At 42.4% G+C, this 15,000-nt stretch overlaps 1 protein-coding gene across 1 annotated transcript in view; it reads left to right on the top strand.

Moving 5' to 3' along the window:
* LOC114550241 (bestrophin-3) overlaps positions 1-15,000 on the top strand; it is a 27,818-nt gene that overhangs the window by 2,503 nt on the left and 10,315 nt on the right. Inside the window, exons 3-8 of the mRNA XM_028570882.1 lie at positions 1,652-1,746; positions 6,072-6,159; positions 6,965-7,110; positions 8,706-8,860; positions 10,830-10,907; positions 11,342-11,494. Of these exons, the coding sequence (XP_028426683.1) occupies positions 1,652-1,746; positions 6,072-6,159; positions 6,965-7,110; positions 8,706-8,860; positions 10,830-10,907; positions 11,342-11,494 (715 nt within the window). The remainder of the gene's footprint in view (positions 1-1,651; positions 1,747-6,071; positions 6,160-6,964; positions 7,111-8,705; positions 8,861-10,829; positions 10,908-11,341; positions 11,495-15,000) is intronic.

The raw sequence follows: 15,000 nt of genomic DNA, 5'->3' as shown, positions 1-15,000 counted from the left end.
GTGTCAACCAGGCTACCATGGGACCTTATTTTAGAAAAAAATCTGTTCTGCAGTGAGCAGGGAAAGACAAATCATTTTTAAATTCTGTTTGAATTGAGCCATGAATTACACATGTGATGTTCGTCAGTTTAAAAGATAGTTTAGCAAGTGAAGAAAGTCTCAGCTTGTTGTACGTTTGTCGTATTACCACTTAGTTTCGTGTGAAAGCGCTCTGCGAACTACATCTCTCGTCTCGCACAATATACGCAACCTCGCTCGCTAGCTAGCTTAGCTCTGTTCCTCAACACACGTTAATGTAACGTTATCTTACCGGATGTGTTTTATCGAGCGTCTTTTTCATCAGCCGTTAAGAGAAAGAAGGAGCTGCTGCTCGTGTGAGTAACGTTACATCCCGGTACCAAACACACAGACATCGTAGCTTCAAAAAGACATCACAGTGTGTAGTCTTTCTAATTATGTATTTTCACAGTCTGATACTTCAACAGTTTTACGACAAACTGAGACTTTCTTGACTTATATTGACCAATATTATCTTTTAAGTTGCCGAACATCATATGTGTAATTCATGGCTCAACTGAAACAAGATCAATTTATTATTTGTCTCTCCTCGTTCACAGCCGTACATATTCTTTCTGAAATAAGGGTTAAATAAGGTCTCATGGGGTCCGCTGGAAGGGGAGGGACTTCGTCTCTCTATTGTCTTGCCGCTTGGCTTTGACAGGTGCAGCATGGTGGCCCAATGGTTAGCTATGTGTGCCTCACAGCAAGAAGGTTATGGGTTCAAATCCAGGTTGGCTCAGATCTGGAGTTGTTTCCCAGGTGCTGTAAATGGCTAACCTGACTCCGCTAGATGGATCGCTTTGCATTTGCTCGGCATATCCATCTGGGAACTTTCTGTTGGAGAACTTTTGGGAAGGGGGCAAAAATCCTGGTTACCTGATTGGATAAACCCTCTGTCTATTACCACCTATAGTTGGTGATAGACGGGCCAAATCAACCAATCAGATCAAACTCTTGCCGAAACCAGTCGGGAGAAAAGCAAAAACATCTTTTCCTCCGAGAAAAGCCTCCAGTGCTGCTTTTTACTCTTCTTACAATGAAGGAATACTTTCTAATTCGGATAAAACTTGCTGCGATAGCTACGCTCATCTCATCCGTTGAAGCCGCCACGTTGTTTAGACCGAAAAAACGCTTCTCGTTGCGTCACACCTAAACCCGCCTCAAAACCAACGCTGATTGGTCGGTCGTTTGGCGAACTGCACCAAATTTTCTCTATCTCAAGATGCCAGACTGATCGGTGAGTGGAAAACTGGAGCTCGCCATTTCAGGACAGTCTCACTAGGCTAGTAAATGGCTGCCCACTGCTCCCTTGAGGGATGGGTTAAATGCAGAGAATGAATTTTGCTCCATGTGTGTGTACGTGACAATAAAGACCCTTAACCCTTTTAGGAAGTCAGACACCACCAGAAATAAATAACATGAAACTGTTCTGCTGGGTTTGCACAGTACCATACCACAGTACCACCTCACACAAACCAAAGTCACTCTAGGTACAGTACATATGTTTAAAGAATTTGAACAGTATATATATATTTAATACCTCAAAGTACAGCACTTGAGTCAATCTACTTCTGTGTCCTGTGTGCTGCAGACTCGTCCTCTCCGACCAACAGAAGAGATTGTTCGAGAAACTTTCCATGTACTGTGATAAATACGCAGAGCAGATCCCCGTCACCTTCGTCCTGGGTACGTCTCTCTGTTTACTGTCTGAAGAAGCTCTCTTGTTACAGGACCAGCATCACCAAAATAAAGCACTGCAATTCATGTATTCTTTTGCTCTCAGCACCACATTAGTCTATAACCACGATGTTCCACGTCTGGGATTGCTCTGGTGCCACCGTAAAAATTCCCCAGGATGTAGCTCATTTAGGCCACTCACCAGGAAATGGAGGAGCAGAATGAGGAGACTAAAGTCTCTCAAAATCTGATGAAAATCTTTTAAATTGACCTTTGTTGATCTGAAATGATTCAGATTCAGCTTCAGGAACTGTACACACACACACACACACACACACACACACACACACACACACACACACACAGACACACACACACACACACACACACACACACACACACAGACACACACACACACACACACAGACAGACACACACACAAATACACACACAGAGACACGCACACAGACACACACACACACACACACACACACACACACACACAGAGACACACACACAGACACACACAGACAGACAAACACACACACAGACACACACACAGACACACACACACACACAAAGACACACACACACAGCCTATTTCTCTCTTCAGATGTTTTCAGAAACATGTTTTTTCGGTGAACTATTTTAGTCCGATATGAGATCGTATTCTGAACGAAGACGCCACGACAGTCTGGCTTTGAATTTACAGAGAAACCACACCCCCATGTGACGCGTTCGTCCAATCAGCTGCCGGTTTTCATTTCTTTGGGCAACAATACAGATTAGCACCGCCTGCTGCTATGGAGACGTATTACAGTTTTTTCCAACTGCTTACACACGTTTTCAAAACTATGTCTCCTTTTTTCAAAACTCTACACACAATTCCTAAAACTGCACACACAAAATGCTAAATGCCTCACATCTCCTTCAAAATGAAACACTGCATTCAAAATACCATAAACACATCTCAAAATGAAGCATTTGCATCAAATGGCAAACACTTGTTTCATAATAGTAAATATATGGATATACCATGCACACACTGTTGTTCTAAATCTAAAGCTCTTTTGTCTTTCACAGGTTTATATATCTACATTTACAATGTTCTAGAGTGAAAGTAAATCTGCTGAAAGTGGTTGAAAAGTGCACCTGTAAAAAACAATGTAATGTTACAGTAAAACACGTTAGTTAGTAGCACAGTGTTGTATACAGTAGCATGAAACAAGAAAACAAAAGTATAAACATATGTAAACCAAAGATATCATTTTTAGAATAAAGAATATGTGTATGTGTGTGTGTGTGTGTGTGTGTGTGTGTGTGTGTGTATGTGTGTGTGTGTGTGTGTGTGTGTGTGTGTGTGTGTGTGTGTTGTGAGTGTTTGTGCATGCTTGTGTGTCGGGGTGGGGGTGTGTGTGTGTGGGGGCGGGGGACAGAATTGTATGCACTTTGTGCAAAACAAAGTCTGATTGATTTGTAATGCTGAAATAGTCATTAGATAGTTGCATGCAGTATGGACACCACTATAAAGCTACTCAACATGGGCTTCTCTCCCTGATCTCATCAGAGATGGCTCTCCTTCTTACTCTTCTTCCCTCCTCCTCGTTGTTATCCCCTGTCTCTTCCTCCTACTCATCTTACTCTCTGTCTATTGTTGGCATCCATTGTTCAAAACAGGTCATCTGACCTTTGACCTATGTATAGGCCTATACTAAAGCAATGATTGGTTAGTGTTCAGTTATGACATAATGTGTTTGCAAATGTGAGGAGTGTGTGTGTGTCCTGGTAAATAAGTGTAGCATTTTGATTGGTTGTGTTTAGAAATGGATAGCAAGTCACTTCCTGTTAGATTTTTGTGTTTTAGGTCGAGAATTGTGTGTAATGTTTTATGCAATTGAAAAATGAGTGAAAGGCTGAGAAATAGCTGATATGGTTTTGGAGATTTGCTGTGTAGTTTTGCACTTTGAGTGAGAGGTTTCAAAAATCGTGTGACATGAAAACATTTTGTGTGTAAGCAGTTGGAAAAAACTGTAACGTCTCGTCTCTTCGGTGTGTTCTGAGGAACGTTTTGGACCGACTCGGGGAGACTGATCAGTCCGACTGGCTTTACTGCCGATGGTCGGCCGGCTGGTCGGTGTTTCAGCGCCTTAAACCAGAGAACGTAACCATCGCGGTTTTGAACGTAAAGGTTGCGACACGTCTTTAACATTGTGAAATGGTCCTAGTTTGGTTATGTTTAGGCACAAAAACTACTTAGTTAAGTTTAGAAAAAGATGGCGGTTTGGGTTCAAATCAGGCGTTACTAAACTTCGCTTCCTATTCCTGTTACGAACGTAACGCAAAAGGTGAATTTCGTAAAGTAAAAAAAAATCAATGTTTACTCTTCTTTTCAAACGGGACATGAACCCCCGGACTCCTCGGTGAAAGTCCGAGGAGAACGACAGTGAGACAGACAGACAGACAGACAGACAGACAGACACACAGACAGAAAGACGGACAGACAGACGGACATACAGACAGTGAGACAGACAGACACACAGACAGAAAGATGGACAGACAGATGGACAGACAGATAGTGAAACAGACAGACACACAGACATAAAGACGGACAGACAGATGGACAGACAGATAGTGAGACAGATAGACAGACACATAGACAGAAAGACGGACAGACAGACGGACAGACAGACAGTGAGACAGACAGACACACAGACAGAAAGATGGACAGACAGATGGACAGACAGACAGTGAGACAGACAGACACACAGACAGAAAGACGGGTAGACAGACAGACAGACTGACAGACAGTCAGACAGACATACAGGTAGTGAGACAGACAGACAGCCAGACAGAGTGTTGGGTTGCCTCATTAGCAGGCTGCTAATGGAAACAGATCATTAAAGTGCAGAGAAAAGCTAAAAGCAAATAAGTGTTTTTGTATCTGATGTCCACCCTGACTCACAGAGTCAGTTAGAGGACATGTAGGACCAATCTATATGTTTCCCTGTTTCCAACGTTCCCTCAACAAAGTTAATTAATTTGGCTGTGCTCGACATTCAACACGCGCTAAACAGGGACCAGTGTTGGTCATCTTACTTTAAAAAAGTAATTAGTTACAGTTACAAATTACTTAATTGAGTTAGTCACTCAGTTACCACATTGTTACCACAAGACAAATCAGCATTGCAGATTGAACATGTAGCTGGACTTGAATGGCCTTCTTTTGACTAAAAGTTCTGCCAAACAACAACTTTTTCTGCTCACCAGATCCATGTCCACTTTCTCACAGCCTACTGCTCACCAGATCCATGTCCACTTCCTCACAGCCTACTGCTCACCAGATCCATGTCCACTTTCTCACAGCCTACTGCTCACCAGATCCATGTCCACTTCCTCACAGCCTACTGCTCACCAGATCCATGTCCACTTTCTCACAGCCTACTGCTCACCAGATCCATGTCCACTTCCTCACAGCCTACTGCTCACCAGATCCATGTCCACTTCCTCACAGCCTACTGCTCACCAGATCCATGTCCACTTCCTCACAGCCTACTGCTCACCAGATCCATGTCCACTTTCTCACAGCCTACTGCTCACCAGATCCATGTCCACTTCCTCACAGCCTACTGCTCACCAGATCCATGTCCACTTTCTCACAGCCTACTGCTCACCAGATCCATGTCCACTTACTGCGCCATCATTACGGTGATCAGTGTAGCGGGCCGAGTGCAAGCGTAGGGTTTGTTTCGGTGGAAAAAAATTTGGCCGAAACCGAACCCTGCCAAAAAGCCCAATATTCGGCCGAATACAAAGCCGAATCCTGGATTTGGTGCATCCCTAGTATAAAGTATATGAGCAATGAATTAAGTTGAATAAATCTAGAGCTATTTAATACAGTATCAGTTTAATCCACAGTACAGGCCAAAAGTTTGGATACACCTTTTTTTTGATAACTCTGCAAACCCTTGGTGTTCTCTCAATGAGCTTCATGAGGTAGTCACCTGAAATGGTTTTACCTTCACAGGTGTGCTTTGTCAGGGTTAATTAGTGGGAAGGGTGGCTACTTTGAAGAATCTAAAATATAAGACATGTTTTCAGTTATTTCACACTTTTTTGTTAAGTACATAATTCCATATGTGTTCATTCATAGTTTTGATGCCTTCAGTGAGAATTTACAATGTAAATAGTCATGAAAATAAAAAGGAAACACATTGAATGAGAAGGTGTGTCCAAACTTTTGGCCTGTACTGGTTCAGGTGCTGCTGATAAATTTCGCCGGCAGTAGTATGTAGTATCTCTAAATGAAAGTGAACATTCACGTGTTTGTGTTTTAGGTTTTTATGTGACTCTGGTGGTGAATCGATGGTGGAATCAGTTTGTTAACCTGCCCTGGCCGGACCGACTCATGTTCCTCATCTCCAGGTAACTTTACATCAAACTCTCTGTAAGAAAATATACATTTTGAGTTATTTATTCATCTCAGATGATGACATTTGGGTTTATTTATTCTGCCAGCATGGCTTTGTTACATGGTTTGTAATGACTTTAGTGGGACAGTATTTTGCGCCCATGTTGTTTTTTTCCACACGTAATAAGTCACTCAGAAGATTGCCATCCTCATGTCTAAACCAGAGAACGTAGCTAAATATTGATCAGGGATGTGCAAACGTTCACGTTTGTTACCTAAAGTTAGAAAACTTAACCACCCATCAAGTAAATGGAGTCTGGTAAGTTTGTTGATGGTGATTTTGGGGCTGTTTAATGTTAAACAATAAGGATCTTACTCTTTAACAAAAAGGTCTATCTCTGTAGGGATCCTTTTCATAATTTACACTTAGAGGATGCAAACTGACGATGCACAATTGCCCGTTATTGTTATATTTCAGCTTGTTTGGTGGTCTTGCATAGGTCAGTAGTTCAGGATAATGTGAAGTATTTCCACGTTCATGCCAGTGGTGTAGTCAACGTGATACGCAGGTATACACTGTATACCCACTAAGAAAGCTCCAGCATTTCCATATACCCACTTAAAAATGTGCAATGATTCGTAACAACATTGTTTTGGGACAAAACTTTCACTTTAGCTATTTGTTTATTGCAAATACAGGTTGAGTAATGTTACCGCAAACTCAACAAACGCTTTGGATCATGCAGAGAGACTATTGTAGTAAACCCACTACAACAGACTAGACTACACTGCTGGTACATGCCATTGTGTTTCCTCCAGCTGTGTCCAGGGTAAAGATGAATATGGCCGCCTGCTGCGCCGGACATTAGTGCGTTACGTTAACCTGACATCGCTGCTCATCTTCCGCTCTGTCAGCACCGCTGTCTGCAAACGCTTCCCGACCATAGACCATGTTGTCGAGGCAGGTGAGTATCCCAAAAACATTAAGCCATCACAGACTATAAGTATAGAGCATGTGTACAATGCATACAGTATTTATTAGGGGTGGTACGGTTCATGAAAAAACATCTGAACCGCTCGGTTCCCTTGTCTCGGTTCCCTTGTCTCGGTTCGCTTGTCTCGGTTCGCTTGTCTCGGTTCCCTTGTCTCGGTTCGCTTGTCTCGGTTCGCTTGTCTCGGTTCCCTAGTCTCGGTTCCCTTGTCTCGGTTCGCTTGTCTCGGTTCGCTTGTCTCGGTTCCCTTTACTCGGTTCCCTTGTCTCGGTTCGCTTGTCTCGGTTCCCTTGTCTCGGTTCGCTAGTCTCGGTTCCGTTGTCTCGGTTCCCTTGTCTCGGTTCCCTAGTCTCGGTTCGCTAGTATCGGTTCCCTTGTCTCGGTTCCCTTGTCTCGGTTCGCTTGTCTCGGTTCGCTTTTCTCGGCTCCCTAGTCTCGGTTCCCTTTGTCTCGGTTCCCTTGTCTCGGTTTGCTTGTCTCGGTTCGCTTGTCTCGGTTCCCTTTACTCGGTTCCCTTGTCTCGGTTCGCTTGTCTCGGTTCCCTTGTCTCGGTTCGCTAGTCTCGGTTCCGTTGTGTCGGTTCCCTTGTCTCGGTTCGCTAGTCTCGGTTCCGTTGTGTCGGTTCCCTTGTCTCGGTTCCCTAGTCTCGGTTCGCTAGTATCGGTTCCCTTGTCTCGGTTCCCTTGTCTCGGTTCGCTTGTCTCGGTTCCCTTGTCTCGGTTTGCTTGTCTCGGTTCCCTTGTCTCGGTTCGCTAGTCTCGGTTCCGTTGTCTCGGTTCCCTTGTCTCGGTTCCCTAGTCTCGGTTCGCTAGTATCGGTTCCCTTGTCTCGGTTCCCTTGTCTCGGTTCGCTTGTCTCGGTTCGCTTTTCTCGGTTCCCTAGTCTCGGTTCCCTTTGTCTCGGTTCCCTTGTCTCGGTTCGCTTGTCTCGGTTCGCTTGTCTCGGTTCCCTTTACTCGGTTCCCTTGTCTCGGTTCGCTTGTCTCGGTTCCCTTGTCTAGGTTCGCTAGTCTCGGTTCCGTTGTGTCGGTTCCCTTGTCTCGGTTCCCTAGTCTCGGTTCGCTAGTATCGGTTCCCTTGTCTCGGTTCCCTTGTCTCGGTTCGCTTGTCTCGGTTCCCTTGTCTCGGTTCGCTTGGTACGTCACAACATTTTTTTTGTGATTGTTGCGGGCAAAACTCCTTGATTATGCGGCACGTTTTCTAAAACATGTTCATGTTTGATGAAAAAAGTGATCCAGGTATATTCAAACAAACAGTATAAGAAATATAATGTGTTTTTTGAACATTAAATCATGTAAACATGATTACTAGAAACCAAAAATACAAGTATGAACTTGAAAATGAGCATGATATGGGACCTTTAAATTAAAACTATTCTATATAAAGAAGCAATTACAGAGTGTTAAACTGAAACACAATTGCTGGAAAAATACCAGGCATAAATGGTTTTAAAATGGTTTCATATTAACAACAAAACTGCCACTAAACTACAACTCTGCAGCATTTATAAGGAATGAGGTAATATACTGATATCTACTGCATATACTGGTTTTGTCGGCCCACCTGCAGGTTTTATGACTCCGGAGGAGAGGAAGGCGTTTGAGAACATCCGTTCTCCTCACCTGAAATACTGGATTCCCGTTGTCTGGTTCTCCAACTTGGCGACTAAAGCTAAACAGGAAGGACGCATTCAGGACAGCATCGACCTGCAGAACATTCTCAATGTGACGCTTAACGTTTTATATTCTGTCTTCAAATATGAATGTTTAGAGACATTTAGAGGGAAACGAGATCACACCAACATGATATACAAAACAAACCACTTCAGATGAAGGAAAAGTGTTGCTCGATGGTGTTTTAAGCCCCCAACATCGACTTCAAGGCACCTAACCCTAGGTTTTTACCTTTTAAAGCACTTTTAAACATAGCACTAATTTTTAATGGTATGTGTATATATTTTTTAACTTCAAGGGCAAGTAACTCAGACAGTATTTATGCCCCCTTTAAAATGTTTTAAATTTTGAGTTTTTAATATTGGGATAGAATTTATTTTGTATCGGGATGCTAGGCTATTGATTTATTAATTTACATAACTCTATATATACAGTACAGGGCAAAAGTTTGGACACACCTTCTCATTCAATGCATTTCCTTTATTTTCATGATTATTTACATTGTAGATTCTCACTGAAGGCATCAAAACTATGAATGAACACATATGGAATTATGTACTTAACAAAAAAGTGTGAAATAACTGAAAACATGTCTTATATTTTAGATTCTTCAAAGTAGCCACCCTTTGCTTTTTTTGATAACTCTGCAAACCCTTGGTGTTCTCTCAATGAGCTTCACAGGTGTGTCTTGTCAGGGTTAATTAGTGGAATTTTTTCTCTTATAAATAAAAAAGCAAAGGGTGGCTACTTTGAAGAATCTAAAATATAAGACATGTTTTCAGTTATTTCACACTTTTTTGTTAAGTACATAATTCCATATGTGTTCATTCATAGTTTTGATGCCTTCAGTGAGAATCTACAATGTAAATAGTCATGAAAATAAAAAGGAAACTCATTGAATGAGAAGGTGTGTCCAAACTTTAGGCCTGTACTGTATATTTTATTTATTTTATGTATTTATTTTGTAATGTCTCTAGGAGAGACACCGGGGTAGTTGTGGAGGTGATCTTTTATTTAAAGTTTTAAATCTCCCGCTGTCCGTCCTGTCCAGTGGTTCTTTTAACCTGCTTTTAATATCTGGCCGTCTTTTAAACAGCTTTTATATAACCAAACTCGGCTTTTTAAGGAGTTCTTTAAGTGTTTAATTCACACCAGTGGTCCCCTTGTGCCCGTGCCCCTCACAGCACCCATCCTGGGCGCTGCGTTTTAACCCAAACCTAACCATTGCCTAATCCTAACCCTAGCCCTAACCATTGCCTAATCCTAACCCTAGCCCTAACCATTGCCTAATCCTAACCCTAACCATTGCCTAATGCTAGTGCCTTCCAGTCAGCGGTGCCTGGAAGTCGATATTGGGGGCTTAAAACACAAAAGGTTGTGCTCATTTTAACTCCTTTATATACTGTTGGGGTAGTTTAATCTACAGCAATGCATCATATTCAATAAGATCATCATATGTTTGTAGCGTCGCTGTCCTGTGAGCAACACGTATCTCTATAAAATTTTTCATGGTGTCATAAAAAAAGCCCTGTTTTCAGCTTTGTGACGATGCATTTTCCACCTGATCCAGAGGCTTTTTTTAAAGACTTTATTTAGTTTAAGAAGGAGAATTTTCTCAACACATAAAGGAAGACTTCATCCTTCAGTTTATCACAAACATTCAACATCAACACATCTGGAGATATGTGGTTTTCACTGGACAGGAAGGGGATGGAAAACTGGGATCTGAAAAGTAGCTATAAAGCTGTCAGACAAGAGCTTTTTGGCCTCTCGCGTGTCATAAACACAAAAACGAATCATGAAAGTGTCTCATTACAAATGATCCTGTCGAAGAGAAAATGGCACTTAGGCAGCCGCACACATTAAACGCCACTTGAGACTCTAAATCCTTGCTAGTCTGGGACCTATGTGGTCCCAGACTAGCATGCATGTAAGTAATGTGACACCCCAGCTTTACTCCCAGAAGACTGGCTGGGCCCGGTCTCGCAATAAGCCTGTTGAATCTGTGTCTGTCTTTTAGGAGATGAATCTGTTCCGGAGTTGGTGTGCGACTCTTTTCGGCTACGATTGGGTCGGCATCCCGCTGGTTTACACTCAGGCCAGTCTCTCTTTATTATATATTCAAAAAAGGTTTTGTCCCCACCGCTATCACAATGCTGAACAAACTATAACACTACAACCACCATCTCAGTTGCATTGCAAAGTTCGCACATCTGATATGTCTATATATGGGTCTTAATGTGATGTTTTTGTATATGTGTTATACATATAATATATTGTATATGTTCTATATGTGGTGCTGTTCTATGGAAAGAAGAGGAAGATGTGTGGAAATGATTATCCCTATGGGACAATAAAGACTCTATCTATCTATCTATCTATCTAAATTCCATCTGTCACCATAACATGTTGGAAACAGATGCAGCTAATCTTATCACATCCTCTTCCATTATTACTGAAATTGAATATCCCACTCAGAGAGGAAAGGGATGTACAGTAAAGCCTCTATGATCTCTCTCTCTCTCTCTTCAGGTCGTCACTCTTGCCGTCTACACTTTCTTCTTCGCTTGCCTGATTGGCCGTCAGTTTCTCGACCCTGCTCAGAGATACCACGGTCACGACCTCGACCTCTACGTGCCAGTCTTCACACTGCTGCAGTTCTTCTTCTACTCCGGCTGGCTGAAGGTGCCGAGGATATTTCCTTACACGATGCGTTTTTGTAGCATGGTCCTACCGGACTCTGGTACTCTAGCCTGGTCTTACCAGACTCTGGTACTCTAGCCTGGTCCTACCAGACTCTGGTACACTAGCCTGGTCCTACCAGACTCTGGTACTCTAGCCTGGTCTTACCAGACTCTGGTACTCTAGCCTGGTCCTACCAGACTCTGGTACATTAGCCTGGTCCTACCGGACTCTGGTACATTAGCCTGGTCCTACCAGACTCTGGTACATTAGCCTGGTCCTACCGGACTCTGGTTCATTAGCCTGGTCCTACCAGACTCTGGTACATTAGCCTGGTCCTACCGGACTCTGGTACATTAGCCTGGTCCTACCAGACTCTGGTACTCTAGCCTGGTCCTACCAGACTCTGGTACATTAGCCTGGTCCTACCAGATTCTGGTACATTAGCCTGGTCCTACCGAACTCTGGTACATTAGCCTGGTCCTACCAGACTCTGGAACATTTTATTGGTACACAGAGTCTGGCCACTCTCCATAGACCAGTGTTAACTTCCTTGAAGCGGGTACTCTGTTGAAGTTTAAAACTATTGGATCTGCCCAGAGCCACTCTGGATCTGCCGTAACCAATCGCTAACGTTTGGTCGTGACGTCAGCTTAGCATTGCTAGCGTTAGCCTTAGCCAACTCCTTCACCGCTAACGGAGCGAGCTGGAAAATCAAACTGTTCCCGAACCCCGTGGGGAGGAGGACCACAACATCATGGCCACCAACACAACTCAGCAAAGATTGTTCTTGCTCAGGCTTTAACTTCTGGATATTCAGCAGCGTTGCCACATCTTTCTCCGCCGCCATTACGGAACTACAACTCAAACTAGCGCACAACCTCAACGCCATTGTTCTCAGCCACTCCCTCTGTTCCCTGATTGGACCGGTTAAGATTTGACCAGAGAAAAAAACTTTTTTGGGGTGAATCAGAGATGTAAACGATTTAGCCTGTGTCATGTAACTCCTATTGAGAATGCATTTTTGGACACATACCCTTTTTTTGCTAAAACACAGACTTGACATTCAATGTAAAAGTTATTCCACCCAAAAGTAACTTAAATTACTTTTACCCCCCACCACCACACCCCTCCGTGTGGTGGGTAAAAAAAATAATCAAAGTTTCTCTGTTGTTGAAGTTCCAATAAATGTGTGGCACTTGTAGGTGTGTGCTTTGCTTTCACTTTTCTGTCCAGTTCATCCCAAACCAGATCAATGGGGTTTAAGTCTGGTGACTGTGCTGGCCACTCCATGTTTTTAAGCTTACCATCTTGTTCTTTTTTGCTAAGGTAGTTCTGGCATAGCTTGGACTTATGTTTGGGGTCATTATCTTGCTGTAGGATGAACCCCTGACCAACTAGGCCCATACCAGAGGGTACTGCATGGCGCTGCAAAATGCTGTGGTAGCCGTTTTGGTTCAGGGTGCCCTGAACCACTCTGTACAAATCACTGACCCTGGATCCAGCAAAACAGCCCCAGACCATCACGCTTCCTCCTCCATGTTTGACAGTTGATGTCACACACTGAGGAATCATCCTTTCGCCAACTCAACAGCGTACAAAAGTCCTGCGTGATGAACCGAAGATTTCAAATTTTGATTCATCAGTCCCATAGCACCTTCTTCCAGTCTTCAGTAGTCCATTGGCGATGTTTCTTGGCCCAGGCAAGCCTCTTTTTCTTATTCTGACGTCTTAGCAATGGCTTTCTTGCTGCAACTCAAACTATCAAACCTGAAGCTCCAAGTCTTCTCTTTACAGTTGAAACTGAGACTTGCTTATTACGACCACTATTAAGCTGTGCTTGAAGCTGTTGTCCTGTGAGCCGCCTATCACGCAAGCTGTTTACTCTCAGAAACTTGTCTTCTGATTCTGTTGTGGCTTTGGGTCTGCCAGACCTCTTCCTGTCAGAGTTTCCCCAGTTTCTAAGTGCCTTTTCATGTTGAAAAATACTGTACTCACCGACACCTTGACTTTCTTTGCAATTTCTCTATAGGAAAGACCAACATTCTTAAGTGTTATGATGGTCTGTCTCTCTTCCATTGTTAATTTTCTTTTTCCCGCCATTTTAATAGCAACACACTACTTTCTGCAGTACAATACTGTTCATACAATTCTCACGAGGGTAGAGTACCACAGTGTGTTCCAACAATACTTGTATACAAACAGAGGGGGTTGTAAGTAATCCAGACCAGTTGGAACACCTGTGGGAATTGGTAGCACCAACTTTCAAAGCTTGATCAACCTCCATTGCTGCAGAACAGCTTTACGTTGTTTTCCATTTCTTGTTCCCTGAAAAAGGCCTTTTTTTTAAAATTCTGAAATGTACATTATTTTTCAGTTTTGAGTAGGGCTGTGCTCGATTGAAGAAATTCTTAGTCGATTAACACTCATTCAATTGTATCGACTAATCGAATAGTTGATTTAATCGACAGATCTGTAAATCTGAGTTTCTCCGCAAAGAGTCATGCAAAAGCACCACTTTAATTCTTGTGTTTACCACAGATGTGCTCGTACGTTTCTTGGAAATAAGTCATTTAGCATGAAAAAAGCATCAAACATAACTAATGGACTAAAGAAATCTAAGTTGACTAAGACCAAAACGACTGATTAGTCGACTAATCGACTAGAAGGGAGTAGCCCTAGTTTTGAGTAACCTTGCTTATTTTTTTAACCTCAAGCAGTTCACTACATACATTTGGACCATTTCAAGCTATTCATTGGACTTGAACTGCTAAAATTTCAATAAAAAAACTTTTTGTAGTGTATATTACAGCACAAATGTCTTATTCTCAGACACATGCTCAATGTCATTTTATGGGGGTGTCAAAAGAACATTAGAAAGATTTCTAACACATGACAAAGGCCAACAATGTGAGTGTATTAAGAGAGGATGACATTGTTGGATTAGTTTGAGGAAAAAGTACACTCCAAATGCAATTTTGACCATGAGTCATGTTGTTGTAAACCAAGAAACTCGCCACATTTGCTGTAAAAACTTAAGAGATGGCTCTGATGTGGTAGAGGTTCATCAGAAGGGAGCTGATGGACAGAAACCACCAACACTAGGCAAAACGATATGAGAAATATGCAATTACTAGGGAAATTTTATTATTAAATTGTAATTGTATTTGCCCTTATTTTTCCCATTAATATGCTTGTAACCAATTGCTTATATATAATTTTGTTTGTAATCAGTTATTTATCATACAAATATGCGAATTGGAATATTAAATGTCCAAAACATGTAAAAGGTACCATTATGCATGTTGTAGTAGGAATACAAAGGAGTAATGGTCTTTTTAAGGACCTGGCGGCTGCCATTTTGAAAATGGAGCCTTTCTTGAAGTCAAACTTTTGAATACTTTTAATATGTTTTAGGTTCATCTGATACTACTGTAAACTACTGAAAAATCTTTTATTAGAATTTTTTTGGGGTCAAGCCATATTTGCAGCTGACTAGGAGGGCGGAG

Source organism: Perca flavescens, chromosome 23, assembly GCF_004354835.1.
Source record: "Perca flavescens isolate YP-PL-M2 chromosome 23, PFLA_1.0, whole genome shotgun sequence".
NCBI classification, from domain to species: domain Eukaryota; kingdom Metazoa; phylum Chordata; class Actinopteri; order Perciformes; family Percidae; genus Perca; species Perca flavescens.
Note: the sequence above shows the minus strand (reverse complement) of the source record. Positions and strands in the feature narration are given on the sequence as shown.